This window comes from Rhinopithecus roxellana, chromosome 15 (assembly GCF_007565055.1).
Source record: "Rhinopithecus roxellana isolate Shanxi Qingling chromosome 15, ASM756505v1, whole genome shotgun sequence".
Classification (NCBI taxonomy): domain Eukaryota; kingdom Metazoa; phylum Chordata; class Mammalia; order Primates; family Cercopithecidae; genus Rhinopithecus; species Rhinopithecus roxellana.
In genome coordinates this window covers 33885112-33909403 of record NC_044563.1, presented here as the reverse complement: position 1 = coordinate 33909403, position 24292 = coordinate 33885112, and the positions used below count along the sequence as shown (strand labels likewise).

The following is a 24292-nucleotide window of genomic DNA, read 5'->3' as shown; positions in this document are numbered from 1 at the left end:
TAATCTTTTATTTATCTTATTATGGATTCATGGATATTTATTTTATACTTTTTGTTACAATCCAGAACAAGTTTATTGATTCTAGCTTCAAATCGAGAGTTCTTTCAGTCAGATCTTTTGTTCCTTTGCCATACTCTCGTCATTGTGTTTTTTGAACCCTTGCTTATTTTCTGGCCTGACAAGATGCTCCAGACTCATAATGTATATTTCCTCTCTCAGTTCTAGAATCATCATCCAGTTTTCATAGAAGCCCTGGTTCTTTTTTTTGGAAAACAGTATCTAGCCACTAGGTGTGTTTAGTTGTTATTTTTTTTTTTACAAAAGAAAAAGTAACAAAGCCTTTTGCTTCTGAAGCAAAAGGTCATTTTGCACATGTACAATTTTGAGATAATACAATGGGTAGGGTGATTATAAATGCACATTTGTCTGGAATAGACCTATTTATGCCTGTTGTCACTTCAGGTTTAACGTTGGACATAAGTGTCCTGAATTACATGACTACCGTAGCACTAGGTTACAAAGGGAGTCTATCAAATTTATATATACATCAGCTCTGTTTGCAGAAATTGTTTCAATGTATCCCTGTTAGTGCCTTACTAATTTAGGATCTTTCACAATTTAGGAAGACCCTCACATAATTTTTATTTGCTGAATAAGCAGATAGCTGTTAGATTAAGGAGAATATGGTTTTAGGCAACAAAGGTTAACTGTTCTTTCCCTAGGAGAGTGCCTAAAGGGGCAGAGAAAAAAGGAAAAGTACTATGTTGTTAAGCTACATGTTACCCATTTTTCTCATTTTTAAAGGTATCTTTAGTTGTTAAATATATCTTTACTTGAATTTTAGTCTTCAATTGCTGGAGGGAGATGAATGAGTAACATTAAATTAAATGTTAGTATCGTTTAAAAAATTCAGCCTGATTTCAAATGTATATGGATTTCTTTTGCAGGGAAGGTTGGGGTGGGAGAAGGCATGTGCTTCTAATAATTAAAAAAAATGTCTAGCCTGCTACTGTGGTAGATATTCATACATGACTCATCTCTTTTAACTTTCTCAACAATCCTGTGATCCACTTGTTACTATTCCCATTTGACAAATGAAAAACCTGACAGAAAGGGTAAATGAAATCATGTGCTTAGCGGCACGGTTGGCTGTTGCCCTTATTTTGTCTCATGTCATTCATACTCTTGTAGGATACATTACTGGGAGAGACTTCTACAATTTTGCTGCTAAGCTTTTTTAAATGCTACGTGAAATTTTCTTGATTAAAAAGGAATATCTTTTATACATTTTGGGGGATGAAAATAGTGGTTTCAATATTACTTTCTTAATAAATATTTGAGAAATGCTTTTCTAAGTAACCAGAAAAGGAGTGTTTTATAATAAAACTTGATTTCCTTTCTCAATTTTTTAAATTGACGATGATTGCTTTTCATGTGTATACCTTTAGCAACCATAAAATGGTAGTGTTTTAATTACAGGCAAAACTAACTGCAGACAGTGATGTGTTGCATTTTGACTGACTATGGTTTGGCTCTTATGTGTATGATGAAGGGTTTGGTGTAGTGTTATTGAAAATGATCATTCACAGATGATTTGAAGTTGGTTAACCTCTAGGCTTCCAGTTCTTCACACAGCCTCATTGCTTATTTGTGTCCTGAGCCTTCACATTTTATAAGCTCCTTTAGTAACAGCTTTTAAATAGAAAGTGTAAAGAACATAATACATTGAAAAGCTAATCCAGTTTCATTAAAAAGATTAAATTGTGTAGGTTTTTTGCTATAGGTACTGTATAATGGCACTTTCCTGAAAGGATAGTGCCTTAGTAGATTAACAGCTAAATATGAAAGCTTTTTCTATTAAGAATTTTGTATTCAAACAAGATTTGTTGCCTCTGCATTGGTAAAGCAGAATGGAAAATGGGCTGGGGATGGAACTAGTCTAGATATATGTTGAACTTTGATTTTTCAAGTGGAATTCTATTTATATTACTTTTTTGCCTTGTTATCCTTGTTTGTTATGGAAAAAGTCTCATACAGATGTAATCCGGTAGATGTATTTCGGAAAAATTGGGCACAAATCCAGGCTTTGTAAATGGAATTATGCTTTTCTGGTGACATAATTGTAGAGTGTTTTCTCTTTACTTCAGTTGTTCTCCCTCTGGAAGTAAAACTTATTTAATTTCAGTTTTAAAACTTAAAAATGTAGTATTCTTTTATATAGAATTTTAAGTAATGTATTTTAAAGAAATAACTCATTTGCAATTTTTAAAATTAGGCTTGTTTTTACTAGAACATATTTCTGAAGTTGGGCACTTAGTAGAATTAAGAACCCAGAGAACTTATGTCTGGTTGTTTATTTGCTCACTGGAGAATAAATCCCATAAAATATAGGATTTTGAAATTCAAATGCATAGCTTTACTTATTTGTAAGTTATAATTTTTATAGCGCTGGGTTTTAATTAAAGTATGTGCCTCAAATGGTGGCTATTGAAAGATAAAAGTCAAGCTATGTAATAGTTCCTTTCCTTTGTGAAGCCTGTGGTTTTATACCAATGTTGGTCAACAATTCAGAATTAAATATTAAATAGAATTATATCTTTTATGTCTTTGTTTTAGCTATCTTATGTACATGTGTATGATAAAGGATATATTTTGTTCTTAACCATCTGTCTTGTCTTGAAGTATGTAATAGCTTAAATCAGGCAAATGCGTCTATGTCTTCAAAATTTATGTTATGCATATTTCCTTTACAAACTAAAGGCCAGAAATAATTGGATTTTTTTTTTTTTTTCAAAAGGGAGTCTCACTCTGTCCCCTAGGCTGGAGTGCACTGGTGCCGTGTTGGCTCACTTGCAACCTCTGCCTCTCGGGTTCAAGTGATTCTCTTGCCCCAGCCTCCTGAGTAGTTGGGATTACAGGCGATTGCCACCACACCTGGCTAATTTTTTGTATTTTTAGTAGAGATGGGGTTTCACCATTTTAGCCAGGGTGTTGATCTTCTGATCTCGTGATCCACCCACCTCGGCCTCCCAAAGTGCTGGGATTACAGGCGTGAGCCACCGCACCCGGCCAATTGAATTATTTTTCAGTTAGACTATGTCCGTGAATGTGATATTAACATGTACTGAAAATATGCAGATCTATTTAGAATGAGTTAAGGCGTCTCATAGAGCATATGTTAGATAGTAAATAGTGTCTATCACATAATGATTATTTTAATAGAGAAGAAATGATTGTTAGCATTTATTTATGATTAATATCACGCCCTCCCTTACCAACAATATCAACTCTTAAGAACCTAGGAATTGAAAAAAATCAACCTTAGCCAGATAAAGGATATCTATCAGAACTCTACAATAAGCCTCATACTTAATAATGAAATACTAGAAATATGTTCATTAAGCTTAGAAACATGATGATTACTATCGCCACTTTTATTCAGCATTATGCTGGAAATCCTAGCCAGTAAAATAAGTAAAGAAAAATAATAAATGATATAATAAATGAAAGGAATAAACAAAACTTTCATTATTTATAGAGGATTGTCTGTATGGGAAATCTGAGAAAATCTATATACAAACTACCAGAACTAATTATATAGCTTACCACTATTGCCGGATACAAGATAACATAAAAAGATCATGCTTCTGTACCTTAGCAAAAATGTTTAGAAAATGTGATTTAAAGAAGATCCCAGTTACAACAGCAACAAAAGTACTTTACTTAGGAATAAGTTAAAATGAGATATGGAAGAACTAGATGAAGAAAGTTATAAAACTTTATTAAAGAAGCTAAAAGAATATCTAAATAATAGGATGAGTAAATTCAGTAGTCTGGAGATGCAAAATATTTTCAAATATATCTGTTAATTGAATATAATTTCAAAAAAATTCAAAAGTTTGTTTTGCAGCACTTGGCAAAGTTATAGCTGACTCTAAAATTTATGCCAGGGTAAAAGGTCATGATGAACCCAGAGGAAAAATAAAGTGGGGAGATTCACCCAATCAGGCATAAAGCTAAAGTAAATCAGAATAGGAATAAATCAGTCAAGTTTAGGAACAGACTGATATCTGTAGGAACTCTATATGACAGATGTAGTATAACAAATCAGTGGGAGAAAGAATGAACTATTTGGTAATCAATGCTAGGTTGACCATGTTTAAAAACAGAAGAGGTTGAATTTCTAACTCACGCACACCAACTGGATTCATTAGATTGAAAACCTAAAACTGAAAATAAAAACTTTAAAATTTTAGAAGAAAATATATGACAATATTGTTATGATTTATGATATCAGGAAGAATATTTAAAGTAAGACTCTAAGGTATTAACTTTTAAAGAAAAGATTATTATTTTTATTGTGCTAAAATTTACTAACTTTAGTGACAGATTCCATATGTGAAGACTATGAAAAGACAAATCACATTTTGGGATAGTAGACTTGCAAAGAATATGTGTAACTGATAAAAGATTAGTACCCAAATATGTAAAGAACATCTACAAATTAATAAGAGAAAATGCAGTCCAACAGAAAGTTGAGAAAGTCTATGAACAAGAAATTCAAGGAAAAATATATACATAATGTTTAACCAATATATTTTAAAATGTTAAACCTCACTGTAATCAGGGAATCAGGGATATGTCATTTTTAAAGCAACTGAAAAAACTTATTTCACATTCATCATATCAAAACAGTTAACAAGTCTGATAATACCAAGGATTGTTTGAAAAGTGGGGCATGGGAATTCTCATACAGTGCTGAAACAGCCACAGTAGAGAGAACTATAGCAATATCTACAAGTGCTCATTCTTCTTAACAGTTCCAGTTTTACTAATGTAAAAAGTCCCACATTTATTCCAGGAGACTGGAATAAAGATCTTACTTATACATTATTTGTGTGCATGATAAATGTACATCATTTGATAATAAATTGTGGTATATTCTATGACAGAAAGGTATCTAGCTAAGTAAATTTTAATACACAAAACATACTGTATATTGATTATAGACATATATGCAGTTGAGAAAATACAAGCTCCTCGAGTAATGCGTATGGAGTATCTTACAGTTTCCCTCTTGCTTCACCACATCACCAAAGGCCTGTTTACCTCAGTTTTTTTTACCTAGTACCTTTTACATGTCTGACTTCCAAAAAAATTACAAGGCACACTAAAAGGCAAAATTTATATATAAGAATTATAGCTTTCTATTATAAATATACTAATATAAGAGAAAGAAAACTTCTATTTATAATAACTAAAAATGTAAAATATCTAGGAATAAACTTAAATAGGCAGAAACTATGTGAAGAAACTTTAAAACTGCTGAGTGGTAAAGATGAATACTTAAATAGAAAGACATACCTTGATTCGAACAGAAAAGCTCCATATTTTTAAGATTTTAATTTTTGCTTATTCTATAAATAATATAGTTAAAATTTGACAAGATAATCCTCAAGTTTGTAATGACAAGTCTAGAAACAATATAAATGCCTTTCAGTGGGGAGGATGATTTTAAGATTATTTTTATGTTTACTATTGAATATGTGCAGTCTGAAATGAATGGTGGATCTCTATTTGTTTTTCAAGATAGATTAAAAATCCAAGGACAGAAGAACATTGTGAATAATAAGCTCCCATTTGTTGGCGATAGTAGGTGGGGTGATAGAAGAGGCTGTGGGTACATAAAGAGGTGATACTAGTTAAGGGCAGGTAGAATGGAAAGAATGAAGACATGTTTGGAGGCTATTGGAATAATTCCAAGTAAAAGTTGCTAAAGAACATGTACTAGGATAATGACATAATGCTTGGTAAAAAACAAATCTGAAAAAATTATAGGTGAGTGTAATGTACACAAAGCTACCTGAACATTCCAGATTATGGGGAGAGAGGAGTCAAAGATAATGATTCAAGGTTTCAAATCTGGTGACAATATGTGGTTCCTTTCTCATCTGCCCTCCCCTCCTCTGTGTACTTTGCTGTTCCTTCTTTTATAAGTGGGGTAATGCTAAAGTTTTCTTCATCCCTTGTTTTCCCCACTCTCTTTCTTCTTTGTGGTTTCAGCTGTCATCTCTTTTTGAATGACTCCCACATTTTTACCTCTTGTTCTGATCTCTTTCTCAGCCTGTGGTCCTTCATATCCCTTGCTTGCTTGGGATGTTATGTTATGATCATGGTCTTAGTGTAATCAGACATCTGTTCAATTCCAGCCACTGTTGGGAGATATATTTCACCTTGGAAAAGTTCCTTAACTTCTATAAGGGTCAATTACCCCATTTATAAATGGGCATATTAATACTACTTACCTTTCAAGAGTGTTAATGGCACCGAATGAATAATGATCTTCTAAAAACAGTACATAAACTGGGCTCATTCTCCTTGGTATGAGGTGAAATGAAAGAAATTTAGATAATATATCTATCTACCTATCTTCTGTTTTTCTTTTTTTTGGCAGATAATCTATTATGAGCCATCATTTATTGGAAAGGACTGTCTGAAGTATAGCTCAGAAGGACACATCAGAAGGTGTGGGGCTAGTCCTTATGGATGGAAAAGTGGGGCTATATTAGTGGTGTGGGAAATGAAAGGAAGAGACATGACAAAATGTAGAAATAGATTAAATATGAGAGTCAAGCAAGCATTAAATTATGACTTAGCTGATGTATAGAATAATGTGTTACCCTTTAGAGATACAGGAAGTTTTTACAGAAAAGTTAAGGAATTGACATTTATCTGTTGAATGTACCTTGTGTGGTGCATTTGTTACAACTGATGAAACGATACTGATACATTTTTATATTAATACTCAAATACATAGTTTGCATTAGAGTTCATACTCTGTGGTGTACATTCTATGGGTTTTGACAAAAGTATGATGGCATATATTCATTGTTACTGTATCATGTAGAATAGTTTCAGTGCCCTAAAAATCCCCTTTGCATCACCTCTTTCATTTTCCCCTCTCCCTAAACATCAGGCAATCACTAATCTTTTTTTTTGTCCACGTTTTTGCCTTTTCCCGAATGTCATGTAGTTGGAATCATCTAGTGTGCAGTCCAAACAGAGTGGCTTCTTTCACTTAGTAATATCCTTTTAAGATTCCTCAAGTCTTTCCATGGCTTGATAGCTAATTTCTTTTTATTACTGAATGATACTCCTATGCATGATGTACCACATTTTGTTTATCCATTCACCTACTGAAGGTCAGATTGCTTCTAAGTTTTCACAGTTATGAAAACTTTTAAGATTAAAATCTGGAAGTTTTTATTTATGTTAGGCATTCATTTCTTAGGGCTGCTATAATAACAGTACCACAAACTGGGTGACTTAAAACAACAGAAATTTATTCTTTTGTAGTTCTGGAGCCTAGATATCAGAAATCAAGGTGTTACCAGGGTTGGCTCCTGCCAACCAAGAGAGCTTTGAGGGAGACTCTATTCCATACCTTTCTCATAGCTGCTCATGAGGGTTAGCCATCTTTGATGTTCCTTGGATTGTAAATGCATCAGTCCAATCTCTGCTTCCCTCTTCACAGGGCATTCTCCCTGTTTCTTCACATTGCTGTCTTCTTGTGAGGATACCAGTCATATTGAATTAGGGGCCCACCCACCAGTTTAACCTCATCTTAACTAATTATATCTGCAACAACCCTGTTTCCAAATTAGGTCACATTCTAAGGCACTGGTGGTTAGACTTCAACAACATTATTGGAGGGCACAGTTCAACCCATAGCATGAAGTGATGATGCTTTCTAGGCCATTCTTCTTTAGATAGTCATCGTTTTTGTTGTTGTTGAATTATGGATGGTGATGTAACGTTTTCCAGCTTTGGCTAGTTGTGGTTTCAGCTGAAAAACCAAAGTGTCCTTGACTGTGTTATTAAAAAAAAAAAAAAGGTAGGGGGGGCTTCCCTATGCTTGATCTTGGATGTACTTTCAAATGTGTAACCAGTAAGATCTATCCCAGATGCCAGTCTGTGGCTCTACCTTGTTAGAATTTTGTTTGCATGGTTCATTTGCCCACTTTTGTGGTTTGTCCGTCAAGTTGTAGAAAAAATAGAATAATTGATATAAACAGTTTTCTTTAGAAGGATTATCCAACAAAAAATAAGTTACTAAGAAAATCCTTTTCTTCTCTTCTGGGTTTTAGTACAGCATGTAAAAAAGACTGGAGGATAGTTTATAACTATATAGACTCATTTTTCCCTTTCAGGTGATGATTATTTAGTGTTTTGCAGATTTCAGACAAATTCTTTCCTGTTTTTCTACCATCTAACCATTCCATGTGAAAATTGATTTTTAAACTTGCCAACTTCTAGATCCAGTTTATAGTAATTTCCTAATTGTGTGTGTGTAAGAGAGTGTATTTTTGTGTTTGTGTGCCTCTGTGTGTGAGAAAGAGAGGGAGAGAAGAGAAAGGGAGGGAGTGAAAAAAGAAGTTTAAGTCACATGGAAAATTACTGGGCAATTTGAAAATAATTTGATGAATTGGGTATGGAAGAAAATCAGGGCTGGGAAGGGAGGGATACCAAACTGATTATGTAGTAGGAATAAAAAAAGAATTATAAATTTTAGTCTTGTGTCATTTGTTTTCAAGTAAGAGTTTTAATAAGATTATCAGATTTTTCTTGATAATAAAATGATTAAATATTGTATTAAATGCTATCAAATAGCACATTTTATGGAATCTTACCTATTGATGTGGCCAGAGCTCCAGACACAGGCAGGGTTCTGATGCATCTGATAGAAAGGTTGGCTAGCCAGTTAGTAACATTATTTTGACCCAATAAGAGAAAGTGCTTAAAGTATTCTAGAGGATTTCTCCAGGAGTGAATTTCTTCCCTCATATCTGAGGATTATGTAACTTATTCTCCACTAAAGATATTTACATGTGAAGGCAGAAAAACCTAATGGACCAGACTGGCTTTGCTCTCTTGGTTCCTAACCCCCATTTTAACAAGATACGTTCCTGGTGTTTTTGAGTTGCCTCTCTTGTTTTGACCTCACTTCATTTATTCATTGAATCTGCTTTCTCTCTTCTTCCATTGCTGACATATCTGAGATCCAGTTCCTGTCAAGTAAAAATCGTGAAGTATTATTCATATAATTATTTCTATTTTTTTTATAAGCCTAGGGTCAGATTTGATCACTTTTCCAATGTATCATATTTCTCTTTATTTCTGTTACCATAGACTAATCCAGGATTCTGTTTCCTTTCATAGATTATCATCATTTCATCCTCATCCTTTTTGGTTCCATGCCTTCCTTGACCATGCCATCTGCCCCTATCAAAGGCCTGCAGTGATTTTTTTTTTTTTTTAACATGACTGGTCAAGTTAAGTCCTTAACTTCTCCCCAGTATTTTATTATAAAAATTTCTGAACACAAAATAAAGTTTACAAAGGACCCGGCTGCATCCACCATCAGAATTCTGCCATTAACATTTTACCCTATTTCCTTGTTTTTATCTGACATCCATCATCTGTGTATCCCTCCATCCATCTATTTATCTAGCTAACTTTTTGATGCGTTTCAAAGTAAATTGCAGACATCAGTACTTTTCCAAGTAAATATGTCAGCATGCAAATAAATATATGTGGTTTTTCTTTTGATATAAAATTTATACCTATTGACAACAGAAATCTTAAGTGTACATTCTGTGAGTTTAGAGAAATGCATATACCTGTACAACCCAAATCCCTGTCAAGATATAGAACTTGTCACTCCAGATACTTTCATTATGCCCCTTTTCAGTCCACACTCTCATTCTCATCCCCATAGCAACAACTGTTTTGAATTTTTTCATACTATAGTCTTGCAGAATTTCATGTAAATGGACCCATACGATATGGACTCTCTTGCTGAAGGCATCTTTGAAACCCTTCACTAGGATACCCTCAACTTTTACTCCATTTTTATTTCTCAAGCCATCTCCTTTATTCTCTCAGGTAGACATTATTATATTAATTTTCCTAGGTTTGTCAGACTCTTTGGAATATTGCAGCTATCTTCAGTACTCATAAGAAATGAAAGAAAAGGAAAAGATTTGCTGCTTTCCTTAGAACCGTTAGATGCTTACTATTCTGTAGCTAAATCTAGAACATAGTAGTTAGGAGTCAGGGAGAGATTGACTTATGGTTCCCTATATGACATGCTTTCTCATGTTAATCCCTTTGATGAGTATTAGAGAAAGTGTGTCATATAGGGAATCTCTAGAGCAGAGAAAAAAGCATCATGTGAATAGGCCATTTTGGTAAAAGACAGTGAAAACTTCTGTTGATGCTTCTATTATGTGAATAATAAGTACAGATGTTCCTCGACCTGTGATGGAGTGACATCCAGATAAACCCGTTGTAAGTTGAAAATACCATAACTTGAACTATTGTAAGCCAGGGGCTGTCTCTATTTTTTGTTGTTGTTTTTTTCCTTTTCACGGTGCTTTGCAAATCTCTTTATGGTGCAGTTATCTTGATTTCATAGTTGCTAACTTTTAAGGTGGGTATTAATATCATGTTAATAATATGAATGGTGAAACTAAGACTAAGAGATCAGTATGGTGGTAGTGAATGTGGAGGTTTTTTAGGGGTTCTTAGGATATGAAACGTAAGGTTTTGCAATACACCACAGATCCCTTGTATATTTTAATTTTGATTTTCCCTTTTTAGCTGAATTACAGTTTAAGGTATTTTTTTCTTTTTTTTCTTCTAAAAAGTATTTCTGGGTTATATTTTCTGAGACCTGGCTATCTGAGAATGACATCCTGCTGCCATTAAACACTTTATGGGAGCATATTCCTTCACAGCTTTGATGACATTTTGTTATTGTCTTGTAGAATATGGTATTATAGATAACCTTGAAGCTAACTTGATTTTGCTTTCTTCAAAGGTAATTTTTTTTCTGCCTATATTCTTATAGTTTATATTTTAATTCTTTTAGTTCAAAAAAATTTGCCAGGGTGCAACTAGATGTGTCTCTGTTCGTTGATTTTGGGTGGAACATGGTAAACTCTTCTGATCAACATCAATTATGTATTGGACTTTTTGCTCGTATTGATTTTTTTTCATTTAGAAAATATGATTCTTTTCTTGATTATTTTCCATGATGATTTTATCTTTGTTCTTTTCCTTCAAATTCTTACAGCACTTTTCAAGTTTGCCTTCAACATTAAATCTGTTTTCTGAACCAATGCAATTTGTTACTAACTCCATACAGATTTTATTTCTGCTATTACATTTTTAAATGTCCTTGCAGTCATTTTCACCCATTTCTCTTGTTTCCTTGTGTCTCTCTCCTTATGGCTTTCTGTTTCTACTTTATTTCTTTTTTTCTTTTTCTTCTTTTTTTTTTTTTTTTTTTTTTTCTTAGGGCAGGATCTCACTCCCATTGCCCAGGCTGTAGTGCAGTAGAGTGCATCATGGCTCACTGAAGCCTTGACTTCCGGGGCTCAGGGTAATACTCTCACCACAGCCTCCTGAGTAACTGAGACTATAGACCCGCGATGCCATGCCTGCCCAGCTAATTTTTTGCATTTTTAGTACAGACAGGGTTTTGCCATGTTGTCCAGGCTGGTCTTGAATTCCTGCTTTCATGCAGTCCACCCGCCTTGGCCTCCTAGAGTGCTGGGAGCATAGGAACGAGCTGCTGTACCTGGCCTTCTCTTTCTGTTTATTAGAAATACGGCTTATTTCCTTTTGAGTGTGCCAAGTACTTTATACTTGTTTTTACAAATGCCTATAGAAAATTATTTTCAGAAGACTTCTTTTTTTTCTTTTTTAAAGTTTCGGGTTGATATTCTCTTTTCTTTGTCTTTTTTTCTAGGCCTTGTTTTCCCTAGTCTTTTCTCTTGTTTGATTAAGGATTTGTCTAGAATCAGTGTTTGTCAACAAACACAGGGTCTAGATTGCCCCATCCCTGTTCTGTTCACTTGAGTGCTAGTTGGAGTTCCTTTTCCTATCTCCAGTGTAGAATTAGTTGTTTATATACAACCTTTAGCATATGCCTATTGTTAAAAGTCTGTCATCTAGAGCAGCTCTGCTGGACAAAAATAGGATCTTGTATTGCTTCTTTTCATTGCCTCGCTCTTTGACATTCTGGTCAGAGAGAATATAAGAAAGCCTCTGTGTGGTTCTCACAGTGTGCTACTTGCAAGAGTTTTCCTGTCTCTTTTCTCACTTTATAAAACTTTATGAGGATTGTATCTCCCATGTTTCTGTATGCCTTTGCCAGAACTACCCTCCTCTCTTCTATACACAACATAAATATTTTCCGGGGTTGCTGGTCCTTTCTGAATGTAGAAATGTAGAGAAAGAGGAAGTCATGTGGAGCAGTGCTATAGTAGCCACAAGAAGGTATACATGTGCAATACGGGAACTACTGCCCAGCGTTATAAGTGACATAAACGTATTTCTGAGTGAGGTGGTAGACCAGGGGAAGAATAAAGCATCTTCCTTTCTATAATCTTTCACGTGGTTGATTTTTTTCAGTATACTCTGATATTTGTTTTGTATCTTTGGGTCTAATTTTGTTGCTTTCATAATTAGTAGAATTATTAGCAGATTCTGGCAATCAGTTGTTTGAACTTTTATTATTAATGATAGACAACACTTATTACATACATCTTATGTGTTAACACTGATATAAGTGCTTTAAATGTATTAACTCAGTTAATTTTCATAACAACCTATGTGTGGTACTATTGTTACCATTTTATAGATGGGGAAAATGAGGCATAGAGAAATTGAAAACCTTGTCTAAGAGTACCAAGTTAGTATGTGGTGCAGTCAGGATGTGAACCCAAGTCTATATTTTTGTATATGGCCAGTTTTTGCCTTTTTAACCCCATCTTCATAGGCCAGTCCTCCTTTCTTTCTTCTCTTATGACTACATAAGATTATTGAGGGACTGGCAACTAGATAGCATTTTTAAAAGATGACCTGTAAAGATGACTTTTCTGAAGTTTAGATGTGGCACATAAAAAGATATATGTGTGTATATACTATTTCTTTAGGTATTGCATTAAAGTTACTTTATGAAATAAATTGTTAAACTTTCAAAGAATGAATTTGTTTAGATTGCAAATTTATTGAAAATAAGTTAATTTGTTCTTTGTAGTTCTTAGTTATTGGCCGCAGGTGAGCCAGATTGCTGAAGATGGAGGAATTAATGGGACTGGAGACAAAAATTTACTGTTTGACGGTGAAAGAGGTGGGAGGAGGTGAGGAAGGCTTTTGGTAGTTAAGGGGGGATATATTTAGCATATGACAATTTGGGTGTGTCTCTGTGTTCTCTGGGTTGTAACTCTTTTAGAGAACTGTTTCTGTATCCACATTCTTGGAATATAGGGCAGCATCCTTCACAAGGTAACTACCTGGTAATATCTGTTGATCATGATTTTATTTAAACTCTTTTTCAACAAGATTATTTATCAACATCATTTCTAAATTCTCTAAACATTAAATCTACATAAGAACTTAATTTTGTCTGAGTTTAAATGTACTATGGCCCTTTAGCATTGCTTTGGAATTCATTCAACTATAGTTCAAATCTATACACTGGCATTTTAACTATGTGATCTTGAACTAATTACCACTTTCAGCTGCTTTTTCCTCATCTGTGAAATGAGCATATAATAGCTCTTTTATTGTTAGGCTGTCTTAGGATGCAGTGCAAAAACATGTAAAATTTTTTGTGTAACAAATGTAGAGTGCTTTGATATGATTTAAGCACTCAGTAAATGCTTTCTAGAAAAACATTAACTTCATATATTATACATGCCAACACTACAGTTTAACAAATTCGATTTAAAATAGTGTATGTGATACGATGTTATAACTTCAAGAACAAGTGTACTCAGTTGAAATATGAGTGAAAAAGTAGTCTTTGAATAAAAAAATGTTTCTTTTTTTGTTTTTCCCACCCCAGGTCCTGAGGGAGTCTAACAAGTTAGCAGAAATGGAAGAACCACCCTTGCTTCCAGGAGAAAATATTAAAGACATGGGTCCGTAATGGTATTTTTTGCTTAATGTCCTCCGTTCTGACTGTGCAGAATGTTCAGTACTCTCAGCATACAGAGAATAAATTGGCTGTCAGAGACACCTCCTGTCTGGCGGAACTCTTTACCTGCAGCCTTCCCAGCATCTTAGTGTGTTCTACAAATGTAGGCCTAGACCCGCTGCTAGTGTTTGTGTTTGAACTCTGGGAAACATGCAAATTGAATTATACTTTGCCTCTTCTCTGGTTACTTTAAAAGTAGGTGGCTTTTTGCTAAAACTGTTGCTAAAGCCTGTGAAGGAAAATTTTATTATTTTGAATTACTATATTCAGATATTGAGTTGCCTAGATACAAACATTGAATTGTCACCTTATACAAGTAATTTTTCTTAAAATACCTTCTCTTCTGTTTGCTTCCTTCATGTCTTTCTTCTCTGAATAAACTCAGGTTAATTTTTGGCTGAAGTACGTCATCTCCATTGCATCTGTTTGTATGTAGATGCCCTTCTCTGCCCAGCCTAATACTTATAATATGGACTGGAAACTGAAAATGAGCTTATAAGCTGTGTTGTTTTTCCCTCATGCTTCTGTTTTGTTTCATCTGTGTGATAATCTACAGATATCTACTCATAAACTCTGAGAAATAAAGTAATATGTTAGAAGAATGAAGTGAATGATTTCTTAGTTAATATAACTACTTTCATTTTGTTACCAATCATAATTTTTAAAAAGGATTTTAAAAATGCTTAATTTTACTTGGCTAGGTGTCATTTCTATGTGTAAAAACAAACCAAGGGGAGGACCTGAATTCTAAATGGATTATTATTTACTAAATGTAGCTTCCTAGTCCTTAGCATGGTATTTGTCTTTTCTTGCTCTTGACTCTTGATTGAATAACCTCTCAGTCTTCTTCTTTTCACCACTCAGCCTTATGTATACACCAGGCTCTCAATCTGAACTACCTACTTACATTTCTTCAGAACTGGCTATTATATAATGATAGTAGTTATTATTATTGAGTGCTTACTATCTCAGTCATTCTCAGAGAGTATATTCTTGAGAATAACATCAACCCCATTTTATAGATGAGGAAGAAAACTAAAGCATAGGGAGATGACCTAGCTAATAAGGTTACATCTAGCATTATGACAGTTTCTTTTTTCTTATTCTGAACTTAATGCCATAACTGCAGCTCCCATTATGAAATATGGCTTTATTAAAAACCTTCAAGTTACCACTCAGTCTCCTTTGTTGGCTCCTCTTCCTTTAATAGCAACATGCCCTAGGACTTCATCCTTGATCCATTTCCCTTTTCCCTCCTGTATACTCTTTTTGGTTGACCATATCTAAATTTGTAACATCACTTGCCATATATTGGCTGATGACTCTAAAATTTGTACCTCCAGTGTGAACCCCTGTCCTAATGTAAGTAAACAAATGCCTCTATCTTACACACACATCCTTGAATATCCCATAGGAACCTTATACCCAGCATCTCCAAAATGGAAATCATCACGTTTAACCCCAAATGTACTCTTTTTCTTGCATTCTCTCTCTCAGTTGACATCAATACCAGTTGTCCATTTATTCTAGTCAGAAATCTGGTTGTCGTACTAGACTGCTCTTTTTTTCTTTTCTGGACTCTTAACATCCAGTCAGTTACCTGACCTAGAGGAGTCAGTGTCTAAGAATTTCTTGTGTTTATCTTCTTTTCTCCATTGTCATGATCTCTTGAGGAATGATGGAGGGTACAGAACAAAGCAAAGACTAATGATGATAATAGTAACCTAGGTATAAACCCTTGAATTTTTGTATTGTACTTAAAACTTTAGAAGCACTTTTATGTGTATATTATCTCATGATTTTAGAATAAAGGGTAAGGTGTAACAGAAAAGCACTGGCCCGAGAATGACATTCCTGTGGTGGGATATAGGATAGTAAGGCTGAGTTTTCTTACACGAGTAAGAAAACTGACTCTGGAAGGAATCCAGAAATGTTTTTAGTAACCTTGAATAAAGCTTTCCTAGTTGAGGTAAAAAGTCATAAGGGAAAAAATATTATTTGTGCAAAGCAAGTTTTGTGTATTTTTATATAATGATGGGTTCATTTAATTTTAAAAGCTTCCCTGTAAATGAAATGTACATTGGAAACAATGATTTAAAAAAAGTAGCTTATACTTAAAATCTTCCTAAGGGAACTATTTTGAAGGTTAGAAATGATTGTGAAAAGATCAGTCTCATTTCAAATTCCATACAAAGCAGCCAGTCCTTCGAAGTGTTGAATGAGAAGCAAAGTCAGGAGGTTATTAAATATATTTCATGGCCCCAAGTTTTCTCAGAAGCCCGTTGCAAGGGTCTTAGAAAGTTGTTGCTCTACAGAATTGTTCCTTACTTCCTTGGAATGATGAAGATACTCCTTTATCTGCTGATTTGGTGTAGTGATGACATACTAGGAATTTATGAATATTTTAAGATATAAAAACCATGTACTGGACATTATGAACTGTGGCATTTTAAATAATATTTTGAGATACTGATTCCTAAGTTATCCTGCATAATCAGTTAATGCATATTTTACAAAACATAATGCCATGTAGATCCATCGTTTATTTAATAAAACATTATTTGTGATTATTTCTTTACAAAGTCTGGCATCAGTTGGTCAGCAGTACAATATCCTCTTCTTATACTGTTATTTTTCTAAGAAATTACATTTTAAATGTGTGTCATTTCACCTGTAAAACTTTCCCCATAAGTATTAATCAGATCAGGAGTTTGTGGAATAACATATGTTTTGGACATTGCATTTTTAGAATAATGTTGACAAACTTGACTGTGGGCAGAGGAAGATCAGGAGATTGGGGAGGTTACATAGAAACTACAATGAGATGATGGTGACTGTGCCTTGACATGCTTATTTTTAATATCACCATTACCAGTACTGTTTCACCCATCTCTGCTGCAGCTACCCACACTGTTTTATCTAGCCAGGATAGTAGCCCCTTTGTTTACTTATGTTCTGTCTCATGGGACGAGAAGTCCCTCCCCCTCTTCAGCCTATTCCATTTAATTCTATGTTTCTTCCCCAGATTAGTGCAGGGATGGAAGCTTGGGTTGTAGGATTCTGAGGTCTCTGGAAATTACTGGTTCTGTTATTTTTCAGCATAAATTAGTCTAGGAATCATAACAATTTTATAATATGAGATACCAGGTTTTAATAGCACATAATGTATAGTAAACTGTGGACTTCTTGCCTTTTCAGCCAAAGATGTAACTTATATATGTCCATTCACTGGTGCTGTACGAGGAACTCTGACTGTCACGAATTATAGGTTATATTTCAAAAGCATGGAACGGGTAAGAGTCGGATTAGATTTTTGTATGTACATGAGTGTGTTGTTTGTAGCTAGTTTTGTTCATTTTTGATCATTTCTAATTAAAGCATTTCTGATTAAGATTTTGATCAGCTATATAATTGGACAGTATTAATTGCTCAGTTTTAATTATTTTTTCTTTCCTTCTTTAGGATCCCCCATTTGTTTTAGATGCTTCCCTTGGTGTGATAAGTAGAGTAGAAAAAATTGGTGGTGCTTCTAGTCGAGGTGAAAATTCTTATGGACTAGAAACTGTGTGTAAGGTAAATGTTATAATGTGTATGTGATTTTCTTTGGTTTGAAAAGCTTTGTATTAAATAGAACCTCTGTTTTGAAATTGGTTTCCAAAATATCAAATGGATTTCCAATTAGAAATGTTATTTTAGTATGACATTGATAGAAGAAAACAAAATTTAGCAGTAATAGAAAAGGTGATTCATGAATTAGACTTAATTCTTTTGGGCCCAGTTCAGTCTACATATTTTGATATATTCAGAAATTCATAACTTATTTTTTAATAATGATCATCTTGGCTGGACGTGGTGGCTTACACCTGTAATCCCAATACTTTCAGAGACTGAGGCAGACGGATCACATCAGGTCAAGAGTTCGAGACCAGTTTGGCCAACATGATGAAAACCCATCTCTACTAAAAATACAAAAATTAACCGGGTGTGGTGGCGGGCACCTGTAATCTCAGCTACTGGGGAGGCTGAGGCAGCAGAATTGCTTGAATCTGGGAGGTGGAGGTTGCAGTGAGCCAAGATAGTGCCACTGTACTCCAGCCTGGGCAACAAAGCAAGACTCTGTCTGAAAAAAAAAAAAAAAAAATAATGACCATCTTTAATGCACATAGTACTGATAGGATACCATATACTTCCACATTCATTATTTCACTTTGAGCCTTATAAAAATGCTGTGAGGTAGGCACAATAGACATTATTACCTTTAATTTACAAATTAGCAACATAAGGCTCTGAGCAGTTCCACTACTTTGTAGTGGAAGAACTAAATAACTAAATATATTATATATTCATATAAATATAATATAAATATAATATATATTCATCATCACCTGTCTTTTCTATTTCTAGTTCTCATAATTTTTCTTTTTTTTGAGATGGAGTCTCGCTCTGTCGCCCAGGCTGGAGTGCAGTGGCGTGATCTCGGCTCACTGCAAGCCCCGCCTCCTGGGTTCACGCTATTCTCCTGCCTCAGCCTCCCGAGTAGCTGGGACCACAGGCACCCACCACCACGCCTGGCTAATTTTTTTGTGTGTATTTTTAGAAGAGACGGGGTTTCACCATGTTAGCCAGGATGGTCTCAATCTCCTGACCTTGTGATCTGCCCATCTCAGCCTCCCAGAGTGCTAGGATTACAGGTGTGAGCCACCATGCCCAGCCAATGTTTCTACTTCTAAAACAACAGTGCAGAAAAATTGATATTGTAGACTTTTCTTATGTTCTAATCTACTGGCATTCTTTAAATGCATTGATATTTGAATGAAACATAGATTGTTACATTTTTACCATTAAGTCATAGATATTTAATACCATGTACCACTTCTCCAGGTCACTATTATTAAGGCCTAATTCACTAACACCCATGCACATTGAGATTCTACATCACATTGTTCCTTTCTTTTGCTATTCTGCCAGTGCCAAAAGAAACAGCATGTGTATAATTCAAGATACTTTATGCTAATCTTAGAAGTTTTGTGACTCTGGTATTAAAGCTAATGACTTAGTAATTATTTTTGTAGTTTTCTTTTTTTTTTCAAGACAAGAGTCTGGCTCTGTCACCCAGGCTGGAGTGCAGTGGCATGATCTTGGCTCACTGCAGCCTCTGCTTCCCGGTTTCAAGTGATTCTCCTACCTCAGCCTCCTGAGTAGCTGGGATTACAGGCATATGCCACCATGCCAGGCTAATTTTTGTATTTTTGGTAGAGACAGGTTTCACCACGTTGGTCAGGCTGGTATCGAACTCCTGGCCTCAAGTGATCTGCCCACCTTGGCCTCCCAAGGTGTTGAGATTACAGGCATGAGCCACTGTGCCTGGCCTGTGGTTTTCCACTGTAGTCAGAAGGGCTCTATAAGTGTAATTGCTGTCAACCACATGTCAAGCACACTGTTTCCTGATCACTTTTCTGTAGTTTAATAGTAAGTAGCACATAGAAAGAAGATAATTTTGAATCTTAATCATTTTAAATGTAATTTTTTTTCCATGGAACAGGATCGTTATCAATTAACACAAATATTTGTAGGGCCCCTGACATGGTACTTTCAGAGAACTCTGTGGTTAACAGAATGATTCTGAGTATCTTTCCTAGTTATAAAGGTATTTACTGAGGGAAAACAAGATATCAGCTTAGGTTCCTGCACATGTTTATTTTGAAAGATAGTAAAGACAGCATTCTAGTTTTGGATCAGATTTATAATATACTGTCTTACTCACGTATCGTGGGTACATTGTAGTGGAGTGGCTTTGTGTGTGATTCTACAAAATGAGGCATAATAAAGCTATTTTGAACTCTGCCTAGGTAAAAACATTTAAATAAAATGATTAGTCTTAAAATTATTCTTTTCTTATAAATTTATTTTTTTTTAAATTTTTTGTAGAGACAAGGTCTTGCTGTGTTGCCCGGGCTGGTCTTGAACTTGTAACAATTTATGTTTCATTCAATTATCAATCAATGCATTTAAAGAATGACAGTAGATAAGAACACAGGAAAAGTCTACAATACCAATTTTTCCCCACCACTGTTTTAGAAGTAGAACACCTCAAGTGTCCCTCTTGCTTTGTCCACCCGAAGTGTCAGAATTAGAGGCATGAGCCACTGTGTCTGGCCCTTGAAATTATCTTAATCCCCAGTTTTTTTCTAAGTGCTATTAAGATACCAGTAAACCAGAACATGAATAACTGCATTCAGCCTGAGCATAGAAAACTGCTTAGGGACAAATGAAAGGGAACCTTGGTCTTTAGACCTTATTATTGTAGAGCCTGGATAATATAAACTAAACTATTCAGAGGTTATGTGTCAATAGATAGTGGAAGAATGTGGTTATGGAGTGAAGGAAGGAAGACTTTCAGGCAGGGTTTAGTTCTAACAAGCCTAGTAGCAGGGGACTTAGGAAGAGAAGGTCCAATGCAAATGAACCCTGGGAAGGAATAGTTAGTAGGAAAATAATCACCAGATATAATGAAATGAAGGCACATATGAAATGTAACAAATACTAATCAAGTTTTAGTAATAAGGAAATTTATGAGAGAAAATGGGCTTTCACAGGGAAAGCACATATGCTGATAGTTTGTGTCAGTCATGATATTAATCTTCAGATGTAATATCGTTAATCCCCAGTGGTTACATCAAATACTGTCTCTTTCACGGGCCTATTTTGAGTCCATAAGCATAGGTAAATTTTCTGCCGTCTGAATTCTGCTTTGTAGTAGAGTACCTGTGTTTCTTTCAATTTTTCCCAGTAAACCATTATAATTTCCCTATCTCCAGGAGCTGATGTCTGATTTATTTTTGTATCCTACATTCACAAATCTTAACATTTTACAAGATAGTTCCAAGTAACCTTATTTATTCACTTAAGTGAGTAGTGAACAATTATTAACTTGATTCCTAAATCTTTTCTAGGATATTAGGAGTTTACGATTTGCTCATAAACCTGAGGGGCGGACAAGAAGATCCATATTTGAGAATCTAATGAAATATGCATTTCCTGTCTCTAATAACCTGGTAAAACGTTTCCTGTCTTTGGAAAATTTGTGCTATAATTATTGATGTAGTATAAAGAAACTTGTTTAAGCTGTCTAGAATCTCTACATTTACATCCCTGATTTGACATTTAACCAGTTGTATAGTGTAAGTATAACCTAGTATCTTGCATCAATTTCTTTAGGCATGAAATAAAGGAAGCTGGACTAGCTGATTTCTGAGGTCCAATCCAGCACTAACATTTTATGATTACATGATCTGGTTATTCAGGGTGTTTGCATGATGAAAAGTTGCCTGTTGTCTTCATTAGGATTTGAAATCTCCTTTCTAATTGGGAGCCAGTTAAGACTAGCAATTTGGGAGGTAAGGGTAGGCAAATCCTGAGTTCCCACTATGTGCTATAGACAGTGTTAGACTCCCACGTTTACATCACTTCACTTCTCTGTAGCCTATGGTGGTAGATATTATTTATCCCTGTTTAGCGATGAAAGCAACATCAGGTAAGCAGTTAACTCAAGGGCACAGTTAGTAGGAGTACCATTTGGAATCAACGTTGGTCTTATGACTCCAGTTCAAATTTTTTTTTGTTTTTGGCATCATAGTTGTTTTTAAATGTAATGTCTTTATTTGAAAGTAAACCTACAAAGGCTACCAAAGATAATCTGAAGGAAATATAATAATATGTTAATATTTGGTAAGTTTTGTTGTCAAGTGTCTTTGCTTTTTTGTATGCTTAAAAAATATGTAAAAAAATAGATTTTCAAAATTATAAAACAAAAACTATAATACAAAAAAGGATGCTAATACATAAACTGTTCTTGCAGATAAATAAATGAAAACTTTGGATATATGGATACATTTCTGATTCATTACCTTTGTGAATATCTTTTTTAGCTCTTACCATTGTTTACTTTTTTGTAGCCTCTTTTTGCTTTTGAATACAAAGAAGTATTCCCTGAAAACGGATGGAAGCTATATGACCCTCTTTTAGAGTATAGAAGGCAGGTATGTACTTTCTTTTCTTTCAATTTTAGTATTTTGTATTCTTTTCATTACAAAGAAAACTGAGTGAACCACGTATGAAAACCAGCATATCTCATACCACAGTAATTCACTACAGTAACAGATTAAAGCAGAATTCAATCTTGAAATCTGTTTTAGTATATCATTCTTCCTATTCTTCCTTCAGTATACCACTTCCCAAAAAGTCTCTATACTGCATTAAGCCCCACCTAAAATAGTCTTTTCTTTATTTTTAACTTTCCTCCTGTCCACTATGCTTTCTTGAGAATTTAAGACATACTGATTATTTCTTGGTAATCATTCGATTTGTTATCTAGAATATTCTAGAATTCAAATATGAAAATTCTTGAGCTTTTACTTTTGTATTTAAATTTCAAACATAGCATTTTAATTATAACATTTCTAATTAATTGTGGTTTTACAAAACCACAATAAGTAGAGGTAAAGAACCACCACCAGAGAGCTAAAGATATCTAAATGACTTGAAGTGGGGTTTGTTACCGCACTTACATGTGGAAAGTGAAGTTGAAATTTCCTCATTTAGTTATAAAGTTAATTGGCAAAATATGAAATAGAATACAAAATAAATGGAATCAACTAAAAGCCAAGAGTATACAAGAAACATGTTAGGAGATTTGTGCTAACTCAAAAATCCAGTGTCAGAAGAAGATGACTAAGCAACAAAAAGTCTAGCAAGTGTCTTTAGAAATTATAAAAATGAGGACTACTCTTTGGGAATCTGGGAAGAAATTGCTGTCCCAGGAGCATTCAGTGTAGAACTTTGGAAAGCAGATGAGGTAACTGTGTCTAAATAAAAGAAATAAATTATTACTGAAAAGAAAAAATAAAGTGTAAATGAACAACTGTACCCATACAGAAAGAGAATTATGAGATTAGGAATTGTGACAGTAAGAATAGAGCATTGGCTTCTACATAAAATGGTATGGATGCTTTATGGTCTTTGACTTACTAGATGAATTTGTTGGCTTTTTTTTTTTTTTTTTGCAGAGTGAGAAACTTTCTGAATCAACTAAAAGGTCTAATGGAGGCAGGACACTAGTTAGAAGCCGTAGTTTTAAGATTTTTTTCTTGGATATATTTTAAGTTTATTACAGAAGAAAATGCAGATGATCTCTTAAAATTAAGGACTAATGATAAAGCATCAGATTATTCACTTTCACCCCTTTAAATTTAAAAGAGGAAGTGGTAATACTTGCATTCTGTACAAAATTCAAAAGGTCCAGCAGGGTATACTGAAAGGTAGGTTTTCCTTCCAGGACAACCCTGTGTCCCCCCAGCCATTCCAGTTTCCCTCCCTTTAGGAAATGACATTATTGGTTTCCTGAGTATTTTTTTCAAAGGTTTCATGTCTACAAAGCTTGTGTACGTATGTTTGGGTATTGTTTTTTTAAGCATATGGTAGCATGCCATGCACACTCTTCTGTGCTTTTCTTTTTTCATTAATATATTTTGGAGATGGTACCATCTCCAAACATATAGACCTTTCTGTTTTATAAAATTGAGATATAACTCACATACCATAAAATTTACTATTTTAAAGTATACAGTCCACTGCTTTTTAACATATTCACAAAATTGTGCAGTTACCACCACACTCTAATTCTAGCACATTTAGAAGACTTAGTTTTGAATTTTAGCTCTAGTTCTTACTCTCACACTTCGATATAGGCTCTTAAATGAGTCATTTATGGCACACTGCCTTCATTTTTTACTTGGTGATAGATACCACGTTATGGGATGTTTGAAGGATTGGTAACATATAGAAAGGCACTTTGTAAATTGTAAAAATCTGTCCAAATGATGATTATTATAGTTTTTGCATTGTGAGGCTCTGAAAAACAGGTATCATGACTGGCTTTATCATGTGCTGCCACTAAAAAAATGAAAGCCACATTCATTCAATAGATCTACACTTAATCGTGTTAAAAGAAATTAGACTATATTTCTTCAAAAATGAGCAAAGGCTGGGCACAGTGGCTCACACCTGTAATCCCAGCATTTTGGGAGGCTGAGACAGGCAGATCACTTGAGCCCAGGAGTTTGAGATCAGCGTGGGCAACGTAGTGAAACCCCATCTATACAAAAAAACAAAAATTAGCCAGGTGTGGCGTGCACCTGTAGTCTCAGCTACTTGGGAGGCTGAGGTGAGAGCACCACCTGAGCC

At 34.6% G+C, this 24292-nt stretch overlaps 1 protein-coding gene across 7 annotated transcripts in view; it reads left to right on the top strand.

Annotated features, from left to right (window-relative positions):
• The window catches only part of MTMR2 (myotubularin related protein 2), an 83359-nt gene that overhangs the window by 36778 nt on the left and 22289 nt on the right, over positions 1-24292 (top strand). For 5 of the 7 annotated variants that reach the window (XM_010375431.2, XM_010375432.1, XM_030917242.1 and 2 more), the window contains 5 exons: positions 13919-13994; positions 17249-17343; positions 17513-17623; positions 21004-21105; positions 22006-22089. In XM_010375431.2, the coding sequence (XP_010373733.1) occupies positions 13919-13994; positions 17249-17343; positions 17513-17623; positions 21004-21105; positions 22006-22089 (468 nt within the window). Of the gene's footprint in view, positions 1-13108; positions 13212-13918; positions 13995-17248; positions 17344-17512; positions 17624-21003; positions 21106-22005; positions 22090-24292 lie in introns of all 7 variants that reach the window. The other 2 variants (XM_030917243.1, XM_030917244.1) reach the window with 1 other exon arrangement.